Here is a 27,649-nt window from a genome sequence, read left to right as displayed (position 1 = left end):
TTAGAACATATTTGGATTATCAAATTTGGAGTGTGCATATATTTGCAAAAAAATAAATAAATAAATACAGGTCAAACAATGTTTACTAATCCCTGCTTTCTGTTTTATTAATATTTCACATACTGTCCAAACTTTTTTTCAGAATTGAGGTTTGCAACTACTGCGTGAAATTAAATACCAACAGTAATTTATAATATTTTGTTATGGGAAATCACGTGATGTATTATACTTTTAAATATTAGAGGTCACAATCACAAATCCTTCAGTGTTTTCCAGGCAGGCGTTGTTTTCCATTATGTGTTTGTTGCACAGTTGTGCCTGGAGCATATTCAGCGCTGCGTGTGATCGAGTTATTTTGCTACACAGTTTACTACTTGATGCACTCAAGAACAAATTAAATCCCTTGGTGGGCTCCCTCAGGACCACACAATCGACTGAGTACTTCTAAACAGCTCAAGGCCAAGACTGGGGAATGAACATTGGGCATGGTCAGAGTTAATTGATGCAAAGGGTAAATTACTGAAAAGTGGAGCAGATGGGTGTTCCCTTTTTTAATTCTAGCTCATGGAGTCATCAAAGTAACCCAGCATCACACATTAAGGAACTAGGAACATTAACAGTTGAATATCAACCAGTTATTAAGAAATCTCAACTCCCTATCTGATGTGCTTTGGAGGGCTCGGTTTGTGGCCCCCTTATTTAACATAATGTAACATAATGTTTCATGTATGTAATTAATTAGTTAAGGATAATCAAAAGACCTCTCTGAAAGTTGCAGTCTATGCCGAATGGCTGCCTGACCGTCTAACCTCCTAATTAAAGGGAACAGCAGCTGCTGGCTCTCCTAAGGGAGCCCATCACTAAGCCAGGTAGAGGGTGGTAAACAAAGGTTTCTCCTGGTGTACCTGATCTCTGTGGATGAAATGACAAAGAGAGTAGAGCACAAACACATTCTGATGAGGGCACCTCAGCCGTCTGTGGTCCTTTCTGCATGTTCTGTCAGCACTGGAAGGTAAGTCCTTTGTGTTAATATGCTATGCAATTTTATTTATTTATTAATTATTATTATTTATTACTTTACCTTCATGCACTTTAGTACAGTGCTGCAATGGAGCTCTGAGCAGAGGAGCAGGTAATGGACTAAGGCTTCAGTAGGCTCTGAGGTTTTGTGCTGGAGGGATGGCTGTGGTGGAAGTCTTGACAGTGGAGGGACTGCGGGGACTGGACACGCGCTGTCTGCAGCCTCAGTCCAATGTGGTGCGAGTGTTCGTCAGCTCCAGTCTCTCAGGTACGATTCTTCAGGAACAGCTTATTTCTTAGCTGCCATGTTTCGTATGCTACAACTATTCAGACTAATTTTCATAATTCTGCTGAAGTGTAGGGGTATTAGCTAGTGTAACCTGGGGGGAAGGCCAGGTTTTCTCCCCTGATCAAATGTTGGGGACAAATCTAATCTCTGTGTAATTACTGAATGACTATGGTCTAATTAATTCCTGCATTCCTGGGATTCATAGGTCTTGAAGGTTTTCAGGGTCAGCTGATCTACACTTTTGTGAATAATAGTGATCTACGTGTTTACAGAAAGTTTGAATAGAAAAGTTGTTCAAATATATTAGCATGGAGGGGAAAGAGCAGTACATTTAGTTTGAATAGGAAAAGTTTAAAGATTTTAAAATTAGCCGTTGGTGCAAAGACGTCAGCCAGGTGAAGGCCAAAAGACCCCCTTTAGCATTTTGTCCAACAATATTTTTAAATTTTCATCAGGAAGTCACAAAGTTGCTGACTGTGGGCTGAGGGCTGGCAGTCTAGCATGTGCATTAACTTTCTTTGAATGCTATTAATTTTGCTTAAATTATTACTATTCTTGATGCCGTACCACTACTACTGCTAATGATAATAATAACAATAATCATAATAATGCTACTAAATGAAAATGCAAAATAGTTCAGCAGTTCATGTGTCCATAAAACCTAAAAAAATTAAAAGTGGCATTTCAGATGTTGCTATTTTATCATCATTTGTCTTCAAAGTTATTAAAATGAAGCAGAATGATTAAGAGGTCTCACATTCATGTGAAAAGATTATATTTTTTAATGCCATGATTAACACAGTTCATGGAAAGTTCAAAGACCAGAGATGATTAGACCATAAAATGATATATTTTGTAAAACGTAAATGGCAAATTTGTCCTAGATTCACTTGGACAAATTTGCTCGAGAAGCTGTTTTTAGCATCTTCAGGATGACGCATGCACGGATATGGTTTAGCTTTGCAATAGATGGACGTCATTGTTCTGAAGGGTGGTCCCTCCGTTTTCCACATATCCTTAAATAGTGTGCAAAAATAAAATGCTATTCAATTATCTATGTTGTGATAATTCTCCCATTGAGTATTAACAGTAATTGATAGGAAGTTTATCACATCTACTGTATGTCCAAAATATGTCCACATTGTAGACACCTGCTCTTCCACTGTTCTTCTGAAATCAAGGGCATTAATAGGGTGTTTGTCCCCCATTTGCTGCTGTAACAGCCTCTGCTCTTCTGAGAAGGCTGTGCATTAGATGGTGGCATATTGCTGTGAGGATTTGAGTGCAGCCACAAGAGCATTAGTGAGACCAGGTGCTGATGTTGGGTGATTAGTTCTGTATCACAGATGCCAGACTAGCTCATCCCAAAAGTGCTCCATCACTCCAGAGAATGCAGCACCATGCAGTTGTAGTTCTCAGTGCTGGCGATCTTTGTACCTCACTAGCCGATGCCTGGCAAAGCTGCTCCAGACCGTTCTATTTGCAGTGCCTTTCTATGGATAATATACAAGCTATGTGCATGCAGTCAAATCTTGATTAAGTGCACTTTAAAGTGGTTGAATTCCTCAATATAATAGGTGTCTGGATACTTTTGGACATATAGTGTACTTATGTGGTAAAAATGCTTATTTTTCTATTAAGCAGTTGATGAGCCTCTTACATTTTAAGGTCATTCAGTGTTCATTGTTTTAGTAATATGTATTTAGCAAAATGATTTCTATCAATACTGGAAATATTTATGATGTTTCAATTTAATTCATCCTTTCCAGATTTGACTAGTGAGAGAAATGCCTTTTGGGATAAAGCCTATCCTGAGATACAAGACTTCTGTCAGAGTCTGGGACTAGTCTTTGAGGTTTGTACACTAAAGTGTGAAAACAGATGAAACATCAGCTGCATCTTTTTGCTACGTGAAGGACATTTAATCACAGATACAGCCATATCCTACTTAAAGCTTTCATTGTTAATATTACCTGTTGAAAATGATGAAGCACAGTGAGAATTCTCTTATTACTAGTCTGGTTTGTATCTAAAAGATGTTTATATATGCTCTTAAAAATGCTTAAGAGGTTATTTGGAGTGATATGCCATAGAACACAGGTTTCTGACCCTATGGAGTACCCCTATCATCGCTGCTCCAAAATCTTGTAAAGTGCTGTGGAAAAGCATTTGACCCTCACTCGATTTCTTCTATTTTTACTAATTTGTCACATATAAATGTTTCAGATCATCAAGCTAATTTTAATATAAGATAAAGACAACATGAGTAAACACAAAGCTTTTAAATGATCATTCCATTTATTGAAGATAAAGATTTATTCAAATCTTGTATGACCCATGTGAAAAATGAATTGCCTCCCTAAACCTTGTAACTGGTTGTGCCACCCTTGCAGTAACAACTGCAATCAAGCATTTGTGATCACTGGAGATGAGTCTTTTTCCATCTCTGTGGAGGAATTTTGGCCCACTCCTCTTTGCAGAATTGTTTTAATTCGGCTACATTAGAGGGTTTTCAACCATGACCTGCCCGTTTAAGGTCTTGCCACAGCATCTCAATGGGATTCAAGTCATTTATGACAAGTTGTCCAGGTCCTCCAGAAGCAAAGCAGCCCCAGACCATCACACTACCACCACCATGTTTGGCTGTTGGTATGATGCTCTTATGGTGGAATGCGGTGTTAGCTTTATGCTGAATGTAATGGGGCCCATGTCTTCCAATAAGTTCCACCTTTGACACATCAGTCTAAAGAATATTATCCCAAACGTACTGGGGGTTATCTAGATGTTTTTTGACAAATTGGAGACAAGGCTTTGTGTTCTTTTTGGTCAGCAGTGGTTTGCACCTTGCAGTTCTCCTATAGATGCCATTTTTGCCCTGTGTCTTTCTTACTGTGGAATACCTTAACGTGGAATACGTCTGGGTTCTTTTGTGACCTCCTGGATAGATTGTCGATGCGTTTTGGTAGGCTGGCCATAGCTGGGAAGGTTCACTACTGTTCCAAATTTTCTCTGTTTGTGCTTTGCTGGAGTCCCAGAGCCTTAGCAATGGATTTGTAACCATTTCCAGACTGGTAGATTTCAAGGAGTGTGTTTCTCCCCTTCATTTGAATCTCTTTACAACGTGGCATCATGTACTGCTTTTTGAGACTTTCTAGCCTGCTTCACATTGCCAGACAGGTTCTGTTTAAGTGATGTTTAGATTCAACAGGTCTGGCAGTAATCATGCCTGGGTGTGGATAGTGAAATTGAACCCAAAAGTCAATTGCTTAACAGGTTGATTTAGTAGCAGCCAGGTAGGGCTGAACAGCCTTTTTGCTTCAGTAAATGAAATCATCATTTAAAAACAGCATTTTGTGTTTAAATGGTTATCTTTGTCTAATGTTAGAAGTAGTTTGATTATCTGAAATATTAAGTTGTGACAAATATGCAAAAGTAGAAGAAATTGGGAATGGGACAAAAACTTTTTCACATCACTGTGTGTAGCAATTTTGCAGGAGAAAGAAAAAATATTCTTAACATTTAATGCAAGTAAATGTTTATGAAGAGTAATTTTGGAGCATTTCTATTGGTCTGTTAATCATGAATATTTTACATAAAGTCAAGGCAGATGCAGTTAATAGTATATGATATTTTTAGTGTTTTCCTGTTCTAATATTCATGTATATAATAAACATTTTCAACTCAAGAAGGCCTTGTTAAAGGGAATTACACTTTTTTTTTCAAAATTTCTGCATAATTTATTTGTTCAGTAGTTTGATGTCAAATGCTTCCTTGTAGAGAAACTTACTGAGTCTTTACTGATTTCTTTACAGTGGTGGTGATAGGAACCAGGGGTCACAATATCAACAGCGCACATATATACTTTTATTTCCTATCCAATACCATCTGTTGATGATGGTAACCAAAAGTTTTTTGACCAAATTTTTTTCCATAAAACTATCGTAAAACAATGTCTCAGGCATCAGGCAGCAGATTCATAACCATGTCATGTCATATCTTTCTGTGATGTAACTTTTGGAAGCACAAGAACGATTCTAATTCGTTAAGTTTCTCTAGAATGGAGCTCTTCATATCAAACCAGTGTGAATGAGGTTGTTTATATCTTAGTGGTTTAACTGTACAGAAATGTTGCAAAAGCAGTGCAATTTCCATTAATTAACTTATTATTGGAAACAGTTGTGTTGAGAGCAGAAAAAACACTAAAATGTGCAGGGTGCGGGTCCTCCAGGACCAGGATTGGGAACCACTAAACCACCTTAGGTTCAGTGGATGCTTCTTTAAAGGCTTCTTTAAATTTGCAGCATCAGTAGCATACAGTTGATTATCATACATCCTGTTTCCTGTGAAATACTTTTAGTTTTAAATTGCCTTGCTGTTTTCATGTTTGCGTAAACATTACAACCCCTTAAATGACCTGGACCCACTGATGAGTCCAAAGTGTTGCTACACACTTCTATAACCTTAGTATATCTCAGCTGGTTTGCATTGTAGTCCATATAGTTACTGAATAATAAGTCTTAATATGTAATACGCCTGGGATTTTAAGTGGTTAATGTGCATTTCAAACTGTCTTAGGTTGTGGATTTCAGATGGGGTGTGAGTGAGTCCATCACTGCTGATCACATGATAACCGAGCTGTGTCTGCAGGAGATAGAGTCATGCCAGAAAGTGTCAGCTGGACCTAGTTTTGTTGTAAGTGTTGCCATCATTTCTGAATTTCCAACATGAGAACGTGGTTAATGGGTGATTTTATACTGGCATCCGTTTAACGATTGGTTGGTTTTTGTGTTTGTATGCTTGGTATTCACAGGCTTTATTAGGCAGTCAATATGGCCACCGTCCCCTCCCTCGTTTCATATCAGACACTGAGTTTGAGCTTCTGCTCTGTAAACTTTCCAATGACCAGGAAGGCTTGACACTTCTTAAGCGATGGTTCATCAAGGACAGCAACTCTGTACCCCCTAAATATATCCTTCAGCCAATCACCACACACTATCCTCATTATAATGATGCAGGACCGGAATCTGGACCACAGCGTGATGGAGATGTCATCTCTTGGAAGCTCACAGAGGCTCGGCTGTTGCAGCTGTTATGCACTGGCGCACTGCAGGCTGAGAAGGATGGAGACATCAGTACAGAGCAGAAGCACAACTTCTTCAAGTCAAGTGAGAGAATTTAGCAGTTTATGAAGGTGCACTGCCCACACTGGGGGTAAAAATGGCGCTATACATGTACATGATTCAAATCTATTATTCGGATGCATAGGAATACGCTGGAGTATGTGTTAAATCAACCAAATGACTTCTTTTGTCAAGAATTGTGTTGATGTAACACATTTTATTTATGTGCAATTGGTCGACACATAGAAATTTAAAGCTTTGTTTTTTTCCAGTGCAGATGTTGTTTAAGGGGAATTCCATAATTTTTCCAAATTTCGGAATAATTCATTTGTTGAGTTGTTAATAAAGTAATTATCATTAAGTTATTGATCTAGCTGTTTAAAGTCACAGAAGTTTTTAATCTATTTTTGTTGTATGCATCGGCCCATTATGGATTCTTTAAGACAAAATCTAGCATGTACCTTACTCTCGAGAGTAGTTATGCCATTGTTGCATTGTTTAAATGTGTCTTTATGTCATATTGGCTACTGAATTGAACTTTTAGAGCTCTACCTGCAAAGAGAAGAGTGAGTCAGTTTTTTCCTAACGTCCAGTGCTGGGTAGAAGACTTAAGAAATAGTGTCCGATACTGATTACAAACATTAGTTAGTAAATAATTAAGTAATCTTTTGGATTTCTTAATAAGTGTGATGTTACCTGTTTACATGTTGATTACTTTAATTACAACCTCTTTTTATGTGTTTTCATAATTATTGGTAAATTGCCTTCATGGTCTTTGAACTGTCTGTACCAACAGCCTTAAAGTGGAATTCTGCTGATTTTCATACATTACTGCATAAGTCATTGAGATGTAAACACAGTTATTCAGAGGGGTTTTATGTGCAGCGGTTCATGGTAGAGAAATTTATTGACTCACACTTCTTTACAGTGATTGTGACAGGAACCAGGGATGTGATGTCTACCATGCAAATACAGCTATTTTATTTACAAATGAAAACAACCAGTAAACCTACATGGATCTTCTGAGTTTTATATGTAATATTTTAACAGTAAAATAGTGGTAAATCAGAAAATGCCCTACAAGCCCTACAACTTTGCCATTGATGTAACTAATCAGCCAACATATTTGTAACCATCTTGGTAAATGTTTTTTTGTGATGTAGCTTTTAGAGATGGCAAACACTTGGGACATCTTGCTCCACCACTGTGATCAATTCTAACTTGGTATGGTTCTCAAGAACAGTGCATCAAACCACCCTGAATGACTTCACTGAAGAAAAAGTTTCTTGTCAGCTTGCATTAAATTACTATTTTAAAGACCAATTAGGATTATTTTAAGGAAATCTGTATGACACATAAATATGTGTACTCAGCATTCATACCATTCAGGTGTTTAAACCACTTCTGAGGCAAATAATCTTCATTAGTAAAGTGCCCCTTTAAAAGTGAAAGGTGAAAAAATTAACCATTGCTACATCTGTTATAAACGTGCTCACTTGCATCTATAGCAGTGCTCCAGTAGTCTATACAGTGAGATTTTCCCAGTTAACGACTAAAACCCCGGGCTTTTTTGAAATGTTTTACACTGCTAGAAAGCCCAATATCTTATTGCAGCCATATAACTGAAGTGACTGTTGGACATAGTTACAGAGAATGGATTACTCAAAGGACGGAGATGGCTCATCAGATGAGTAGGACAACAAACTGAAAGCTAAAATTAGCAAAGTAGCTGGCTCTCTAAACGCTCTACCTCAGTTTGGCTTCATTGCTGGCTGAAGGGGTAAAAAACATTGGTCTCTGGTGTCAGTTTTGTGCTGAATCAAGATAGAAGCAGTCAGGATTGTTTGAGCACTGCAGAAATTCCCAAAAGTCATATGATGTATTTGCGTAATGCATGCTGGGTATTATAGTGAGAGAACCCTAATTAACGAAAGCTGAATGAAAATTATACAAAATTGTGTATTTTGTCAAACCGAAGAGGTTGGGGGATATACAGCTGCTCTACAGAATACTGCCCATGACAAATAACATTAAAATCTAGTTTTAGGCCAGAATGCCCTTTTAACAATAGTCTGAAAAAGAAAACTAGCGTTGTTTAGGCAAAACCTACTCTCTGTTACATCTGAAGACATTTTGATGAACATAAAGCTGAGTATTGGAAAATGTACTCAAAGTACTAGCAAATAAATGTTTTGTACACCAAATTATTCTTACTTAATTGAAAAGTAACAGTTAAAATGAAACACTAACATTTCAAAATGAGGCAAGGTGTCCCAAACTTTTGATGCACAGTGTAAGTCTAACATAAATGTCATAAAAGTTATCGTGAATTTTCTGTAATTTTATTGTAAATTGTTTTATGTCATTTTATGTTGCGTGATGTCCACACAGTGGCAGAGTGGGAGATTGAGCAGGGTTTTCTGAGGACTCAGCAGGATGACCCTTCAGCTGTCATCTTTATCAGGGACCTGCCCCAGCTGAAGAAGAGCGAACAACAGAAGCACGTCTCTAAGTTCTACGATGTCACAGCTGATGGCCTCCTGGACACAGAAGCCCAGGAACTCTTGACCAATCTCAAACAGCGCATCAACAGTGCCTGCTCAAGTAACCTCAGCCTCCACCGCATAGAGCTTAGCAAGGCAGCCATTGACGAGAACCGTAAGGAACACAAGGACTATCTAGAGAGCTTCTGCAAGCAGATCGTGTCTCAAATAAAGGCGAAGATTGACAGGCAAACTGCTCCACCAACAGCTCCAGGCTGGCTGTGGCTTCAGCAGGAGCTCTTCCATCACACAAAGCTGAGCAATGAGAAATACGCTGTTTTCTGTGGGCGAGATGCTCTTCTGGGCAAGCTCAGTCTCACAATGTGGGAGTCCTCAAGTACCCAGCATCCTCCTCTTGTGGTCTACGGGCCTCCAGGAAGTGGTAAGACTGCTTTGCTGTGCAAGATGGCCCAGGAGATGCGGGCTGTCCTGGAACCACAAGCTGTGGTTATCCTGAGATTGCTGGGTACATCTCCACTCAGCTCAGACGTGGACTTTGTCCTCAAGGGCATCTGCATTCAGGTGTGTGGAGCCTTTGGCCTGGCGACCCCTTCCCCACAGACCACCAACACACATGACAAATTGGTGAGGTTCTTCCATGCTTTGCTGCAGAAAGTGTCCGAACAAGGAGAAACACTTCTTCTTATCCTGGACTCCCTGGACCACCTGTCTCATGCCAACTATGCTCATAAATTGCACTGGTTACCTAAAGAAATTCCACCGAATATCCATTTGGTGGTGTCTACCCTAGATGAAGGGTCTCCTTTGGAGGGCTTGACAGCCGATATTAATGATGATAAATTTTTCTTTCAAGTAGAGCCACTGACCTTTGACCAAGGGCAGAGCATCACTGACGCCTATATGTATGTTGCTGGACGAAAGCTTACCTCAGAGCAGATGGACGCCATCCTCCACAGCTTCCACAAGAGCGGAAGTCCCTTACATCTGAAGCTAATGCTGGACATGGCAAAGCAGTGGTCATCCTACACCACCGTGTCTGATTTTCAACTTGGCAATTCAGCACCAGAGGTCATTTCAACGTTTCTTCAGGAACTGGAAGTAAAGCACGGCAAGAAGCTTGTTCGTCACACTCTGGGTTACATTACGTTATCGAGGTTGGTTATTCATCTACTGAGTTACGTTAACTTCTCTGAAGACTTTAAACTGCTTTAACATTTTAACCTTAAGTGAAAACCAGATTCACAAATTTTAATTTTTCCCTCATCCCAAATTTAGTTTATCAGACAAGGTATATTTAGTGTCCAAGTTTGCTTCTTAAGTGTTGCCAATATAGCTAACAGGTAATTGAAGCTCATATCCCACTTAATAGTGCAAACTGCATGCCTAAATCATCAGATACTTGCCTCAACATCTTAGTGACATGTAAACAAAGTCATTCAGAGTGATTTGGTGTGGAATGGTTAAATGTATGGACTTCGACTTCTTTACAGTGGTGGTGATAGGGACCAGGGGTCATGATGTCCACAACACAAAAAGTATAACCAATTTTTTAGTATCTAAAATCCTGTTTACACCTGGTCATTAGAATGACTAATATCTGGATTGTATCCTGTTAGGATTTTAGCTACATGCATTTATACTTGGTAGTCAAGTGCTTTTCCAGTTAGTTGGACTGAAATTCATTTGCTGTGTGGGACAAAATATGCAAATCCGCTTGTTAACACGGCATCCAATTACCAGTTGTTTATCCGTTCAGCCTCTTCACTTGCAGTTTGTTTTGTATAGTAGTGTCTGTCCATATATCTACTTAGCATTTCGTCTGATCTCCAACCATGTGCGTCCTTCATGATTATCTTCCTCGCAGACACAGATCTCGTGCCCAGTGACAGACTGCATGGCGAGGAGTTTCAGGTGTACTGGGAGGGATTTTGGTTGTCGAATGTGTCTTGGAGAGATGGATTGTTTACACTGCTGTAACATGTGGATCAAAAATAGGTGACTTAACCTACTTTTTTTTCTCCTGAAGTGGTTTAAGTGATTGGATTTGTGTCTGTTTTAAATGCGTTGTGGGTGCATTTACACTCGCATTTTTATGTGGCATGGCCTTATCCAGATATAATCCTGATACCCAAGACACATGAAGTGGCCAGGTATAAACAGGGTCTAATATGACCAGTGAACAATGTGCCTGAGTGTATATATGTAACATTGATAATGGTAAAACAGGTCAGTTTGGGAAAAAAGTGAGTTTTATTTGGGACTATTTTGGCTCCCTACACCCTGCATGTACCTCTCCACCATGAATGTATTTAAAAAAATGTTTTAGACCAAATTTTTTAGGCCTAAATTTTAGTAAAACAATGTCTCAGGCAGCATTTGTGTTCACGTATACTATTTTAAGTATAATAACTTTCTGGGATGTAGCTTTTAGTTTTTAGTTTTTATAAGACATGTTAAATTCTTTGGATATTTGGTTCCTATCACTACCACTGTTAAAGCTCTCTAGAATGGAGCATTGTGAATTATTTTGTTTACATTTTAATGGTTTAATCATGTACACATTTTTAAAAACGGTGGAATTCCCCTTTAATAATCTCAAATAGACTTGCTTATGTAGTTTCTATCACTGTGTGACACAGTGTTATCTATAATCTGGACAAAAGGACATGGCATAACTAAAAATAGTAGTATTAGCCATCCTGAAGCCATCCCTGTCTATTTTAGGTGACAGGATACAGTGTCACAAACTACACAAGCAAATGTATTTCAGCTTGTTTATCAACTAGATGCAGTGATTTAGGCATGCAGTTTGTACAGTGCTTATTGGTGAGGTATAAGCAGGGCTCGGTTTCACCATCGTGTAAAACTGTCATCTCCCTTTTCCATCTGCTTTAGATTAATGCTGCTATTTAATATCACCTAAGATGTCCATTATTGATGTTTTAATTTCATTCATATTTGAGATGAATCTGCCTTTGTGTGCCATCATCCCAGGGCTAGTATTAATATTGTTGACCGTTTGAAAACATTCTACATTTCATGCCCAATTTCAGGCCCAATTATTACATAACTGGCCTACTACGGACCACTGGCTCCTCCCCAGTACTGGCCCAAGGTCCGCAGTTTGGGCTGTGGTCCAATTTAAGATCAATTTAAGATTCTCATAAGATCTTTAAATAAGTAGTGTGCTGCATATGAAAGCCCAAAATGGGCTAAAATCATGGTACTAAAAAGTCTGTCCACTGTCCAGGCAAGTGGTTCTCAAACTGGTCCTCAGGGCCCTCCATACGGTCCATATTTTTGCTCTATCCAGACTCCCTGCGGACTGAAACACAGATTTTAGCAGTCTAATCACAGTAAAATATAAACAGTATTCGAAATAACTTTTTAAAAAAGTTCAGCATATGTACATTTCATGACCATCACTGCACCATCCCCCTTGAAATTCTTTTACAACTTGAATACCGGACACCTAACTTATTTTGACTGATTGACTTTGTGACTTCAGTTCAATTTAATCAACGTGGGGTGTAAATTGGGTTTTTTGTTAAGCTATCATTTTAAAGCTGAATTTTGACAAAATTTTGAAAAGTGCAACTTTTAAAATGCTTGAAAATATGAGATGTTTGAGGACATTAATTAATGGATCAATCTGTTCACAGATTTGGCTTGTCGGAGGCAGAGCTACGGGATATCTTGTCATTAGATAATGATGTTCTGGCAGAAGTGTACCAGAGCCGGCTTCCCCCTAGCCACTCACTTATACGCTTTCCCCCACTTCTGTGGGCTCGCCTCAGACACGACCTAGGGGATCACCTAGTGGAGAGATGGGAAAATGGCACTACTGTATTAGGGTTTTCCCTCAGGTAGAAGTCTTTTACAGCATTACTACACCATTGATTTGGGTTTTACAGTCTTGCTAAAATCACTAGGAGGGACTATTCTTGACTTTCTCTCATTTGCACATACACTGTATGGTCAAAAGTATGTGGACATCTGACCATCACCCCTGTATGAGCTTGTTGTACATACGATTCCAAAACCTTGGGTATTAATATGGAGTTGGGCCCCCTTTGGTAGTTATAACAGCTACTGCTTTTCTGGAAAGGCTATTGACATTCCAGTTCGTCCCAAAGCTGCTCAGTGGGGTTGAGGTCAGGGCTCTGTGCAGGCCACTAGAGTTCCTCTACATCAAACTTATCAAACCACATCTTTATGAACCAAAACAGAAAAGGGCCTTCCTCAAACTGTTGCCACAAAGTTGGAAGGACATAATTATCTAAAATGTTATTGAAAGCTGTAGCAATGACATTACCCTTCACTGGAACTGAGGGGCCAGGCTCAAACCCTGAAAATCCCTCCTCGACCAAACTTTACTGTTGACACTATGTATGTAGGTATGTAGGTAGCATTCTCCTGCCAAGTTTAAAGTTTAGAATAGTTTCAAGTCAATGAATAATTAGGATGTCTCCATATTTTTGGCCATATTGTGTACAAAGTGTTTCAGCTTTAGAGATTCAAAGTTGTGAAACTTGTCAAAGTTATGTCTTAATGTCTTTGCTTTCTGTAGACAATTTACTAAGGTAGTGAAGGAGAGGTATCTTTCTGTGGAGCTGCGAGTTCAAATGCACACTGTTCTCAGTGAGTACTTTTCTGGTCAGTGGAGCCACAGCCAACTTAAACCAATACTTCTGCCTTCGCTGATGACCCAACTGAATGCTGACAGAAAGGTACTTCTTAAATCTTCAAAGCTAAAACCACTGTAACATAGTTATCATACAAATTTGTATGATTATAAATGATGAAAAACTGCATCAAACCACTAAGCAACTTGTTTTGTCAAGGTGCCTTCTCAGCCCTTGTGGTTCGCTGAAGGAACTGCCAATCTCAGGAAGCTGCATGAACTGCCCTATCACCTCTTACACGCAGGCAAATGGGAGGAGCTGCGCCATTCACTGCTAGGTGAGATATAAAATTAGAGTCAGAATCTTTATTTGCTGAGTAGAGATGGGGGCATAGTTGTGAGGTTTTGACATGACAGACAATATGCAAATTTAAATATATGAACAGTTAAACATGTGTCGTCACATACATCAGCATTTTAGACATCAGTGCTATTTGCTGTTAAATGCAGATGCTAAATGCCAACTAGTCTAGAGATCTATTACGAACTCATTATTTCTCATACAGGGAGTTTGGACTGGCTGTACTGTAAGACTCTGAGCTGTGGAGTGGACAGTGTAATCCAGGACTTGTCCCTCTGTGCTGATGTCATGGACTGCCTAGAAATACAGCTGATCCGAGAGTGCTTTCTGCTGCTGAAGCCTACCGTAGATTTTATTGATGGAAATATAGGTGAGTACATTGATTTGTAGCGGGATTTTGTGTGTGTGTTCATTTCTTTATTATTACACTGACAGGAAGGCCACAACTACATCACTCTTATGTGGATTTCATAGTAGTTGTGGATGTTTTGTAGCTCTTCATTGAAATTATTACCTGTGGTAAATGACCATATCCTACAGATGTAGCACACAGATTGGGGTGAAGATTGCTGGAGTATTCCTTTACTGCAGAACACAGAAAGTGCTAGAAGGACAGCAGTGCAAAGAGTATTATACCAACTATATATAAGCGTTAAAGGGCCCATATTCTGCATTCTTCTTGTACTTTTTTCCCCTGAGGTCCACTTGTGACATTTTTGTGGCTTTCTGTGAAAACAAGTCCTATTTTATGTTTACATCACCATTTTCCAACCTGTCTTCCTTTTTTAGAATCAGACAGGCTGTTTTTGTTCCTGTGCCTTTAAGACTGATATATGTAAATGACCACCCTTCTGATGGGCTGCCCTCTATTGTGCCTCATTCAAAAAGCAGGCTGATCCTCTGCTTTATAACGGCAGCGTGAATGGGTGGAGCTAAACTGCTGTTGGCTGAATATGTGATTATACTGTTTGTAGATGTCTTGGTTTTTGTGACATCACAAAAACAGTGAATTCAAAACAGGATGTTGCTGCTTAGTTTTCATATATGGACCGTTTAGACTGGGGAGTGAGCTGTAGGTTTTAGAACTTGATGTTTACATACTGTATCAGTGTGTGGAAGAAGGCATAAAGCATTTTTAATTCACATTGCAGTCCTAATTTTGCAGGAATAACAATATTGCAAATGAGCTAAGATCATTCAAGACAGCGTCACAAACTAACCATTTGCTCTCTTTAAAGACTCATCCCTGCTGTTCACTGAGATCATTGCCAGGCTTCAGGGTCTTGCTCATGCGTACCCTGCTCTGATTGGACGCCTTTGCTCACAGTGCCAGGATTGGTTTGCTTCCTGCGCAGACCCGGTGCTGATTCCCAAGAGTAGCTTCATACAGGCTCCTGGAGGGCCTTTAAAGACAACCCTCAGCGGGTTTACAAGAGGTAAGGCCTATTACTAAGAGTCATTGCCTTTCAATCACGTAATAATAGTCTACCTTTAAAGATTTCTGTGGGTAGGATATATTAGCTCAAGCATTATGGCTAAAGATACTAAAGATACACCATACTACTTTTTCTTTTCTAATACTGATATCAAAATCAGCCAGTTTCAGTAACTATTTGATATTTTTTTTAAAAAACTTTCAAGCTTTAAAATCAACTATTTCCAATTAAAGCTGCTTTCCTTACCTTTTCACATTTGTTGCTACCATCCAAGAAAATATGAAATGTGAAATCTCTGCTGTTTTGGTGTATTTCCATTCGAGCAAATGCCCCACCCTCCTAATAACCACGCCCACGAAGTAATATGGAAAACATTAAAATTTCTGTATTAACGATTGATTTACAGACTCCCTTTCTTTTATGTTAGCAGGCTTTTTGTGGGCTAATTGGACCTAGAGGCACTAGAGTAAGCTGAATGTACCGCTAAGCTAACAGGCTCTAGTAATATTCAGAGACAAACTTTGAGTTTAAATCTTTTCTGAAGGAGTCAACATCCAAACTTATGTAATATCCAAAGTAGAGAATATTACAAGTTTGAAATGATTGCATTTAATTTAGAGAAATGCTATGACATGCAAATATTAAGGACTGTTATATTAACATTATCATAACAGTAACCAGGTTTGTTGAAATCTTAGCTGTGGCAAAACAGGTACACAAAAGCCACTTATGAAGTAATTAAGGTTTCTGCATTAACTATCTCTGTGTAATGACATGTTCTGCTGACACATACTCAGGATTTAGTGAATGTATCTAGATCTTATCATAAACAAGCTGCAGTCATTGTTTTACTCAGCGTGGCACAGTGACCACACCCCTTACCCCACCCCTTCTACTGAGACAACCAATGATAGCAGTGGTCATTCACTTACAAAATCAACACCCATGTTTACTTATACAATGGAAAAAAAGCAAAATCTCCTTTAAAGGGGAATTCCACCTTTTTTTAAAAATTTCTGCATAATTATATGGTTAAGTGGTTGGATTTGAAATGGTCTGTTCTAGTGAACTTAGAGTCGGAATTGTTTACAGTGGTGGTGATAGGAACCAGATGTCCGAAACATTAATGCCTGTAAGTCTCCTTCACAAAAAGCTATTGCACAAAATGGTTATAAATACATTGTCTGACGCCTGAGACACTATTACATGATATCATTTGACCTAAAATGTATTTAAAAAAACATTACAGGTACATGCAGGGTATTATAAGGCAAATTAGTCCCCAAAGAAAACTTATTTTTACATATTTATCACTGTTTCACTCTCATTAACATTACATATAAAACTCAGAGGACACATGTAGGTTCACTGCTGGTTTTGGATAGTAAATAAAATGGTTATATTTGCGTTGTAGACATTGTGGCTCCTGGTTTCTATCACCACCACTATAAAAAAATCAGCGAGTTTCTTTACACTGAATCATTTCACATCAGACCACTCAGAATGACTTTTTTTACATCTCAACCACTGAATTATGCAGAAAGTTTGAAAAATCAGAGGAATTCTCCTTCAAGATGAGCATCTAAAAGTAGGCTTTCATGCTCAAACTGTTTAAACGCTACTACCCCACAGGAAGAAACACACAGCTAACAAGATCACATCACAGCATGATTCTGTGGTATTTTGGGATAGATTTGTTACAGGATTGGATCAGATTCGTTCTGTTTTTTCACTTTGATATCTGATCCAGTATTTTCTGCGAACATTCATAATGATACTGATACTGATACCTGATATCAGAACGGTGTCATCTCTAATTACAGCTATGGTGATTCTAGTCTGTATCTATTGTCAGCTGATCTGTCTGTCTGTTCAGGGTTAGTGTTGTAAATCTCTGACCTCACCATTCAATTAAATTATGATTCTTCACACATTTCAATACATCATGAAATCTCTAATATGTCCACAAGCAAAAACCAGGAGACAAAGCAAGGGTCTTAACACAGAAACACACTGGCAAACAATACACAACTTAGTTCTAAGTTATTTCGAGACTTTGCAAAGTATGAACAAGGGGTGTGTATATATATAAATATATATATATATATATATATATATATGGGGGCTTTGTCCATGAATTGAGCAGCAGGTGTGTGGAGTATGGAGGGGTGGAGTCAAGGAGGAGCAAGAGCTGGAATGAGCCACTCCAGACAGGGCCGGTCGAACGATTCTCCCTGGGAGAGAGACATTTTGACAACACTGAATGCACAAATGTGACTGAAGGAAATATTTGCACAGTAGTGGAATATAGACAGTAAAACTAAGCAATTTTTAATCTATTTTTAAACTTTACTTTGGCTAATAAATGAAGACATACAGTACTTTGTCGAATATTGTTATAAACTAGTTTATTCTAATATTTTGTCAATGTCCCAAAAAAAGTAACTTTACAAGAGAAGGCAAAGATGTTCCTACCTTTAATGCAAGTTAATGTACAATAATTTTACTTAATTTTTTATTAAGTCATTTTGGACAATTTCTATTACATTCATCATTAATTTTTTACACAATGTAAATCAGTTGCCATGTTTTAAAGGATGTGGAAAAATAAAAACCTGACAAAACGGAGAAGCCTGTTTTTCTGGACAGCATTATTTTGAAAGTTAACCTTCACCTTCAGGGCAATGCACCATGATGCATCAGTGCATTTTTACACACAGAAGATTATTAGAATCGAAATGATATGTGCTCGCTATATACATTACTTTGTCAGGAAATACTGAATTCAGTCTGTTAACTCATATTGCACTGATTGCTGTGATTCTGTTTTTTGGTGTTTGTAAAGGAGTGAGTGCAGTAGATGTTTGCTGTGAGAGGAATGTGCTGATAGCAGGTTCAGAAGATGGAGAGCTGATTGTGTGGGACTTAAAACATTTGGAGGTGCTTCATACACTTGTAGGACACACAGGTCAGTGGACACTAATGTTTTGGTGTTTAAATTGTTTCATATTTTATTGTTTTTTAGTTAAATTTTGCTGTCTTTTATTTATCAGTTATTCCTTACTCTTCATATTTTTAAGAAAATGTAAGAATGCTATATAAAAACATTAACTATTAAAATAATAATAATAATAATAATAATAATTATTATTATTATTATTATATTCAGCTTTCTTTTCAAGCTGGTGCAGAATTCTAAGCTTGTTTTTGTGAGGCTCATTGTTATTATGTCTGTCATTGGTGCAGGTGCGGTGCAGTGGGTGAAGCTTGTGGATAAAGGTGATCACTGTTTGTCTGCTGGTTGTGATGGCTGTGTTAGGAAGTGGAGCGTGTGCAGTGGTAAACAGCTCTACTGCATTCAGGCTGCAGTCTTGGTGCAGTCCCAAACCACTCCGCTGCTCCACGTGTTCGACTCCGGAGCTGTGCTCTTTTCCAGCGCACACAGCCAGGTACGAGAGGCTTGTTTTAGACTTCGTTTTAAAAGTCATTTTGATTTTTCAGCTATACAGAGCCCCGCACTCTTAAAAATAAAGATTCCTAAGTGGTTCTTGGTGAGGACATTAGAGGTTTGCTACACAGCCTGACAAAATATTGGGTTTGGGTGATTTTTCATGTACATCAGGCTCAGCTTGGTCTCAGTTTGTTTGAGTGCTTCTTCTGTGTAGTAGATTTTTTCTTATTTGAAGAAATATGTTAATTTCACACATTCACACATACTCACTCTCTCTCTATCTCTCTCTCTAGTATGGCGTAGTACAGTACAGTTAGCGCACAGTAACCGGCCCAAAATGCTATCAGCCCAGCAGAAATTCTCCTGACTCTCCCAATTACCCACTCTGGCATTGCTTAAGGCCGTACCACTTTGAGAATGACCAATCTTGTCTGTATTTCAGAAAGAAATCACTCAAAGGGTAGATGCACTAAATGTTGAAAACATATTTTTAGTTGTTGAGTGTTTGTCGAATTTTTCTGTATAATTTTCTGTTAAATATGTTTTCTGATGCTGAAAAATGAATAAGTTGCCCTTAATGGCCGTTTTGACTAGAAATAAAATAAATGAAAGGGAGGTCTCTTAACTCTTGCACAGTACTGTATGTGTACAGCAAAGTGATGTATGAAATAAAAAAAGAAAGCTAAAGCAGAAATGTTTAAAATTTCAAGTGAAATAATGACCTGATTGTCACTGCAGATTAAAATCACATTGGTCATCTGCAGTGTAGAGCTTGTGATAGTATTTTGAGCTATGATAGCAGGAGGACTGGCACTTTTTCTCTTCAGCGTGTGGATCCAACAGTTCCACAGCAGCTACTAGCCAGAAATAAACATCAGTGTGAGAGAACTTCCTTTCACCAGTTAAGTCAGTGCCAGCTACAGCAAATATCCAGCTTTCAGATTTTTTTCAGTTCATTTTCTGTCAGTCAACTTAAGTGCTCCATAACAAAGTGAAGCACTGTAAAACCATGTTTGCAAAAACCTCTCTGTTATCTCTGTTAGTGCTTACGGGTGAGTTTGAGAGCGGGTTTGGGTTTTAGATTTAACAGTACCAGTCGGGCCTGGTGCTCAGGTCTCAGAGTCACAGAAATGGGCTGGTTTCAGGCTTCTATTTCATGCCTATTCAGACCTGCAGTAGACATACATTTACTGGAAAAATCTTTACATTGGTATATGGGTTACGTTATGTGGTGATTCTTTAAAACCATTAAAAGTTATTCACAGTTGTTTACAAAAATGTTTTTTTAAAAAACTGCTGAGTGAAAAGTTTGCTAGGGAACCAGAAGTGGTTCTTGCATGTTGTTGCTTCAAAGAAAGCTTTGTGGCTCCATTTGACATCTTTTTTGAGAATGTAATATGTTCTCATCGCAGTCTCATTGTTTCAGCTTTTCTGTTCATGCACTAAATTGTACTAAATTCATAACCAGTGGTTAAGTTTTCTTTCCTATGTAAAAATATAACATTCATCTTAATTTATCCATCTTTCTATCTACATCACTGCTTTCATATATAGGTCAAAGCCTGGAGTGTAGACACTGGAGATTTCCTGTATGAAGTCGATGTGCATGCAGAGAGTTTGGTGCTTGGCGTTATGGAACAGGAAGTGGCAATCGTGTCCAGTGATGGCCAACTCTGGCTCCATGACCCAATCACTGGCCTGCAGAAATCCCACAACCATCTAACCTCTGCTCAGGAACTTACTGTAACTAGCGTCCTCTCACTGACCAAACACGGAGGACTCCTCATCGCATCTCAGGAGAGCTCAGTGATCTTGGTAAATATTCCATGTTAGTGAAGAGTTGTAACTTGGACCATTTTTATGCAGAAGTTTTTTTCCCAGTCTACCTCAATGCTACTCTTGTTTTTTGTCTGTAGGTTTCGGCCGCTGGCATACTGGCTGATGTTGAGCTTCCTGCTCCCGCTTCATTTATGTGCACCTCTAATGACGAGAAAACCCTTTTTACAGGTATTTCCATATTGTGTTGTTTGAGTGCTTACTGGGTGCCCTATTGATGTTCTATTGGGTGTGCTAAAGAAGGTGTTCTATGGATAAGGGTTCAAAAAGTTCACGTTCATGTGGCACTCTTCTAGAAATGATAAAAGCCTGCTGCATCTTGGCTTTATTCCTCTGAACTGTTGTCTTCTTGAATCAAGGCTGTGAGAGAACACTGGCTGTGCTACGTCTTGAGCCAAACTCAGTGCACAGAACCCAGGACTTCCGGCATGAGGCCGTAGTGTTATCAGCTGCTTCATACAGTCATGGAAGCAAGGTCATCACCGGCTCTCTGGATCAGATCATACGGGTCAGTTTCATTTAATCCCATCACTATGTAAAATCTGAAAACTTATTTTAAATGAATACCAACCAATATATTATTGCAAAATGGATAGTTCTGGTTCCAAAATCAAAGCTGTTGTAGAGTACTTAATATACACACACATGATCTTACACTCAAATTTGTATTTCATTTCTTCAAAAACATTATGCTGTTCATGGAATAATGTTTGACCATTGCTTAGCAACCATGGCAATGTTTTGTGTAGCCCATAGTTTTGTATAATACGTACCCAGGGCTGGCTCTGGTCTTCTAGGGGGCCCAAAGCAGGATTTTTAGGGATCCCTATCTTGCTAGCCGATGTACTGTGAAATTAGAGGCTAATAACAATGGGCATTACAGGCTGTCTGTATATACTGTTTATATATATATATATATATATATATATATATATATATATATATATGTATTATGTATATGTATATTTGTATATATGCTATATTGGATATATTATATATATATATTTATTCTTCCTGTTATATTATTTACACCCTGACTGCTACTGGCTGCTAAATTTCCTTTGGGAAAGGTAAAAGTAAATGCTTGTAACTTTCTACATATTTAGGTAGTATGATTTGTTTTTCCTTCTTTGGCGACTCAGTTTCACATGATTGGCTGTTCATCAAAAATGTCCTGCTTTCATGTGCATGCACATGAGCATTGATCACAGCCTTAATATTTATACCTGGATTGAGAGAGGAAGTTGTTAACTGGTGTTGTAAAACCTGCTTCAGTAGACAGACCCTAGATCCACTACTTCTTGTTGTCCAACTACAAGCCAAAACAAATGGCATAACATTAACATTACCAAAAAGAGCTTGTTTTTTATTTCATTTGATTAGTTTTTCAGATCCAGATGCACTCTTACATTTTGAGACATGATAAAGCTGTTGCTTTTTCTCCTCACTTGAGCGTGTTAGACACCATAATGGTACAGTAATGACCCAGAAGCTGTAAGGGGGCGCCCTGGCAGCCATGGGGCCTTAAGCAGCTGCTTATGTTGCTTATTAGGTAGAACACTCTGCGTACCTAACTGCAGTACTTAGGCATGGAAAAATCATGTGTAACTCCCATCTTCTCATGACTTATTACTTTATTCTACTTAACTATGCCTGTACTAAATTCAGAGCTTCTTGGCTTATTATTCAGTTCATAACCTTTATTGATCTAGGAATCTACGAAGCACTATTGAAACTTGTAACATAGTTGACTGGATTATAAGCTTGTTCATATAAAATTATAACAGCTTAGGAATGATGTTCTTCTATATACATAACATGAGACATCTGTACTTATTGTAATGTTGTGGTTCTTAATTGAAGGTTTGGGGTTTAACCACTGGACAGCTGCTGGACTCTATCAGTGGTGTGGCGTCTCCTGTCACATTTGTGTCTGTGTACAACACCACCATCATCTCTGCCTCAAGCAGCTCTACTCATCTCAAACTGTGGCAACTAGACTACAATCCCAAACACAAAAGCCAGACGTGTGTTCCAGCCAACTGCCCCAGAGTGGTCATATCCAAAGACGGCAACACCGTACACTTCATCAAAGAAGAAGATAAAAGAAAGGTGTTCACGTGGAGCTGCTCTGAAGGTGATGTTTTCCAGATTTGTAGTAATTTGTTTAATTTTCTACAAAGAAATTTCCTCAGATCAATTCCTCATGCCTTCAGAAAATATATGGTTATATGTTTCTGCTCAAATGTTTGTAATCAGTATTTTGAATAGTATGAAACCAATTTTATGATTACAAAAATCTTTATGATTTCATGTTATTAGAATTCAACTACATAGGATTTGAATAATTAGTACGACACTGTAAAACATGGTATATTTTAGATATGTCTGGTATGGGGAACTGAGCTGTAGATGATACCAAAATGAATGAGAAAGCTGTGTAACACTGAGAATGATGAAATAATAAAATTAATATCCAGAATGTCTTATGTTTGCATAGCAGTGATCAAATATTGAGACTAATGCTTTAATGAGAAATTACTATAAATGAACAATTATATACTGGTAGATAGAGAAATTCTCATAAATAAAAAATAGATATTATTTGATTTAATAATTACTATAAATACATAATTAAATAGAGAAATAACAATAACTAAATAGATAATCAGGTGTTACTACATGGTGAAATAACTAGATCTAGTTAAGTAAGTATTGTTCGATGAACAGATTACTATGAATACTATGAATTGGATATTATTATGTCAAGTAATTCCTATAAATAGGTATTATTAGGTAAGTAAACAGTATTGACAGGGAAATTACTGTAACGAAAAAGTGTTCAACTAAGTAATTACTAGATATTGATAGATTGATTATAAGTGACAAATGGATATTATTAGATATTAAGACATGATTAGACCGAGTAATTACTGTAAACAGATAATTAGATATTAGATACAGAATTTACAACAAATAGATATTATTACTATATTTTACTAGACTGAGAAGGTACTATGCATAAACAATGATATTGTTGGATAGAAGAAACACTATGAATAATGAGATGAATTAATGAGATATTAGACTGACTAGTTATCATAAATACAGTTACATATTATTACATCAAGTAATTACTATATGTAGATATTAATAAATAAGTAAGCATTATTAAACAAGAAAGTATTATAAAAACATAAGATAAAGTAATAATTAAATATTATTAGACTGAGTAAAGATACATAAACATATATTACATATATAGAAAAATAAAAATAAATAGATAATTATTAGTTTGAGTAATTACAATAAAAAAAATCAATATAAATAGATAATTATGATTAGTTTGAGTAATTACTATAAATAAGTGAATAGATAACTGCAATTTTTAGTTATTCACCTTTAAAAATAGTCTTTGTTTTTTTTTTTTTAAGTTCATAAACATTTTTGAACCTAATCTATTAAGTGATTGCATTGCTCTTCTGCACACTGACAAACAGGCTAATTTCGGTCAAAAACACTGGTCCAACCAGAGGTTCTGTTATTCCTCAGGCATGTCCAGTGACTCTATGGAAGTATCCTCCGATGTGTGCTGTATGGAGCTAGCTCAGCAGAAGCGGCTGCTCTTCTGTGGTCTTCGCACTGGCACCATCCTCATCTACCCTTTAGCCTTCGCTCAGGAGACCCTGTGCCTCCCCCCTCCGGAGAGCCTGCCTGAGGTGCGCAGTATGGCCATCAGCCCCAGAGAGGACAGGATGGCCGTCTCTTACGTGGACGCGGTGTGCTTGTTCGAGATCACGGCTCGGGACAGTTTCCCCTGTGTGGAGGGCCCGTTTGAAAGCTACTCTCTGTCCCTGCTGCACTCTCCGGTATCTGCCATGGCTCTGCTGACTGACTGCAGGCTCCTGTACGGCACTCTCGGCGGGGAGGTGGCCGTCTACGACTTTAAGAACGCCACAGCAGCAGAGCTGGACCACCACGGAGCTGCAATCACCTGCGTAGCCTTGAGCAACTGGGATACACACGCTCTGATCGGCTCTGAGGACTGTGTCCAGAAGCTCTGGAATTTGAGCCCACTGTTGCTGGACCATACCATGGAATACAAGGTAAATGTAAAGGTTAGGCTGAAGATTGAAAATTTCAATCAACGAAACTGTACAGATAAGGTCAGCTCAACTTAAAATGATAAAGTAACAGATTATACAGCTTTTCTTAAGTGAACTCAACATAAGGACAACAGAGTTCACTTAAACTTCTGAGCTGAGTCAAAAGTTCTCCCAACTCTCTGTTCTAGTTCTGCATCTCAGCTTTGTAAATAAATCAGAATTTGCTTTATTTTTTTATTTATTTTCCCACAAGCTGCGACTCTTTCTAGTACACAATCCTATTAGACATTTTCTCCTCTTCGGCTTCCAGATGTGGACAGCTGTGGCTTGGCTGGACTTCAAATTCACAGTCTACTGATGTTGGGGTGAATTATTAAACAGTTGAACCACATGTGACCTCACTGCTTTTTCAAAGATAAAACAACAATTATTTTCTACAGTGTGTTGTTTGTCGACATGAAATGAAAGTAACTTTTGGTGTTCCTGAGTGGTGCAACGGACTAAGCCTTCACCCCAACAGGAGACTGTGAACCCCAGCAATGCCATAGCCATCCATAAGTGAGTACACAAGAAGAGAAAGTGTCTAATAAGATGATGTGATGTAGTCCCAGCTAGTGGAAAAATTGAGTTAAATAATAAAAAAAATAAATAATTCTATATTCAGAATCAGAATCAAGCTTTATTGGCAAGGTATGCTTATGCATACAAGGAATTTGGTTTTGGTTACATTTGGTTACATTATTTACCAAGTTTGAGTGCTGGTGTCCTCAAGTTGAGTTAATTCAAGAAAATCTGTTTAATCGGTTACTTTCTAATTTTAAGTTTCATTTTATTGTTGACTTTCATTTTCAACAGTGAATCATTCTGGGTTTTTTTATGCTGCTTGTTCACTCGTGCAACAAGCTATGAGTTGGTGTGTAAACTGATTCTATAAAATTGACTCAAGACCTGCATTAGAAATTATAGAATAGAATTTTAAGAACTGTATCTTCTCATTACCCAGGGCTTCTACTTCGAGGGGGTTATGTGTGCAGCTTTCTCTGTTAACGACAAGTATGTGTTCACTGGTTCTCGGGACAAAACCATCAAAGTCTGGGATGTGGCTACAGGTTGGTACGGTTTACATTAATAAATAATTGCAGTATATTGTTTATTGTTTAATAACTTTTTGGTGTTCCACAAAACTTATAATATTAAAATTTTAAATAAAAGCATCTTGAAATATCCTATAATAGCTTATATTTCAATATACACTGTAAAAGTTATTAAAAAACATGATTATGGAAAAAAATCTGAAAAGTGATTTCACTGTAATGTACATTTGTTCACGTGTGTGTATAACAGTATGGGATTTTCAAGATTTCTCCATAATGGTTTGTGAAATGGTTTGTTTTAGAGAAACTGAACAACTCTGATTTCTTTACAGTGGTTATGATAGGAACCAGGGGTCACAATGTCTACAACACAAATACAGCCCTTTTATTTACTATGCAAAACCTGCACATGCCTTCTAAGTTTTTTGTATGTAATGTTGATGGTAAAATAATCAATCTGAAAAAGAAAATTTCTTTGGGGACCAATTCATCTCGCAGCTCGGCTCTTACATTAAGGAGGGCTTCCATTGTCCAGATGCTCTGACCCCAGGCTACAACCCTCTTCGCAACTTCAGGGCACACTATCGCATAACGTCTCGAGAGGACACTCTGGACCCCCCTCACACTTTCCTTAAAGGGGACAATCCAGCTCAGTTCAACTTTATGAGCATGTTCAAGACAAAACAGGCCAAGTCATCCAACACGTGTTCTTCTATGAGGAACAAACATAATGATGTTCTAACAGGCCAGAATTACAACAACCTGCCTGTACCCCTCTGCCATGATTTTAAAAAATGCGTTTTGGTCCAAAACCTTATTTTAAAACTATCGTAAATCAATGTTTCAGGCAGTGTTTATATCAGACGGTGTATTCATAAATATTTTACATGAGCTTTTAGAAGCGTTAAACACTTCGTCTGGTATGGTTCCAAACATCACCACTGAAAATTTCTGAATGGGCAAGTTTCTTTAGAACAGAGCATTTCACATCAAACATGTTTTACATCTTAACAATTTAATTATGCAGAAATTTTAAAACATTGGTAGAATTTTCAAAGATTGTGCTGATGGAAATTCAGTGTTGATGCTGAAATTTATGCAGGACACAAAGCAGCACCAGCACCACCAACCTGTTTAAATGTGTATCTGGGCTTGCACAAGTGGCATGTATACAGTTACATTAATACACTAAACAAAGTTACTGATAACTCATTTTTAACTCATGTAATCACTCAACACTACAGTAAAAGCAGTTTGCCTTTTCATTCTAAGCACCAGTGACTTTCACATGTAAATTAACCCTCTGTATACAGTCACACGTTTTAAAATATACACATGAATTCCATTTACTTTATATTTCATCTGGTTTCCAATCATAAAATGTCATTACAGGGTCTTTACTGTATATCCAGTACGTCTACGCTGCGGCCATCAAAATCACGCCCTTCAAGGATGGCTTCATAGCCATCTCGCAGCTCGGCTCGTACATTAAGGAGGGCTTCCATTGTCCAGATGCTCTGACCCCAGGCTATAACCCTCTACGCAACTTCAGGGCACACTATCGTGTGACGTCTCGAGAGAAGACTCTGGACCCCCCTCACACTTTCCTTAAAGGGGATTACAATCCGGCTCAGTTCAACTTCATGAGCATGTTCAAGACAAAACAGGCCAAGTCATCCAACTCATGTGTTGTTCTATGAAGAACAAGCATAACGATGTTGTAATAGGTTCATAATTAATGACATTACTGATGTCAGATTTTAAAGGGCTCAGTCACAGGAAAAAAAAAACAAATCAATGGGATACAC

The 27,649-nt window shown here is 38.0% G+C and overlaps 1 protein-coding gene across 1 annotated transcript; it reads left to right on the top strand.

The window, feature by feature from the left end:
* Positions 1-1,179: 1,179 nt before the first annotated feature.
* nwd1 (NACHT and WD repeat domain containing 1) lies at positions 1,180-27,541 on the top strand. The gene is made up of 19 exons (XM_036587156.1): positions 1,180-1,288; positions 3,079-3,164; positions 5,885-6,001; positions 6,120-6,474; positions 8,821-10,087; positions 12,596-12,799; positions 13,504-13,663; positions 13,778-13,895; positions 14,124-14,288; positions 15,157-15,354; positions 18,200-18,322; positions 18,601-18,803; positions 20,360-20,620; positions 20,722-20,812; positions 21,001-21,149; positions 22,505-22,796; positions 24,194-24,747; positions 25,751-25,856; positions 27,234-27,541. Exons 1-19 carry the CDS (start codon positions 1,180-1,182, stop codon positions 27,539-27,541), a joined length of 4,866 nt encoding a protein of 1,621 aa, XP_036443049.1.
* The last annotated feature ends 108 nt before the right edge of the window (positions 27,542-27,649 follow it).

Source organism: Colossoma macropomum, unplaced genomic scaffold, assembly GCF_904425465.1.
Source record: "Colossoma macropomum unplaced genomic scaffold, Colossoma_macropomum, whole genome shotgun sequence".
In the NCBI taxonomy this organism is placed as follows: domain Eukaryota; kingdom Metazoa; phylum Chordata; class Actinopteri; order Characiformes; family Serrasalmidae; genus Colossoma; species Colossoma macropomum.
Note: the sequence above shows the minus strand (reverse complement) of the source record. Positions and strands in the feature narration are given on the sequence as shown.

Bases quoted from the DNA above. Each gene is read 5' to 3' on its own strand.
- nwd1 (XM_036587156.1), top strand. From the start codon at position 1,180: ATGGCTGTGGTGGAAGTCTTGACAGTGGAGGGACTGCGGGGACTGGAC. The intron at 6,002-6,119 runs GTAAGTGTTGCC...TGGTATTCACAG, and splicing joins CAGCTGGACCTAGTTTTGTT to GCTTTATTAGGCAGTCAATA. The intron at 12,800-13,503 runs GTAGAAGTCTTT...TGCTTTCTGTAG, and splicing joins GTATTAGGGTTTTCCCTCAG to ACAATTTACTAAGGTAGTGA.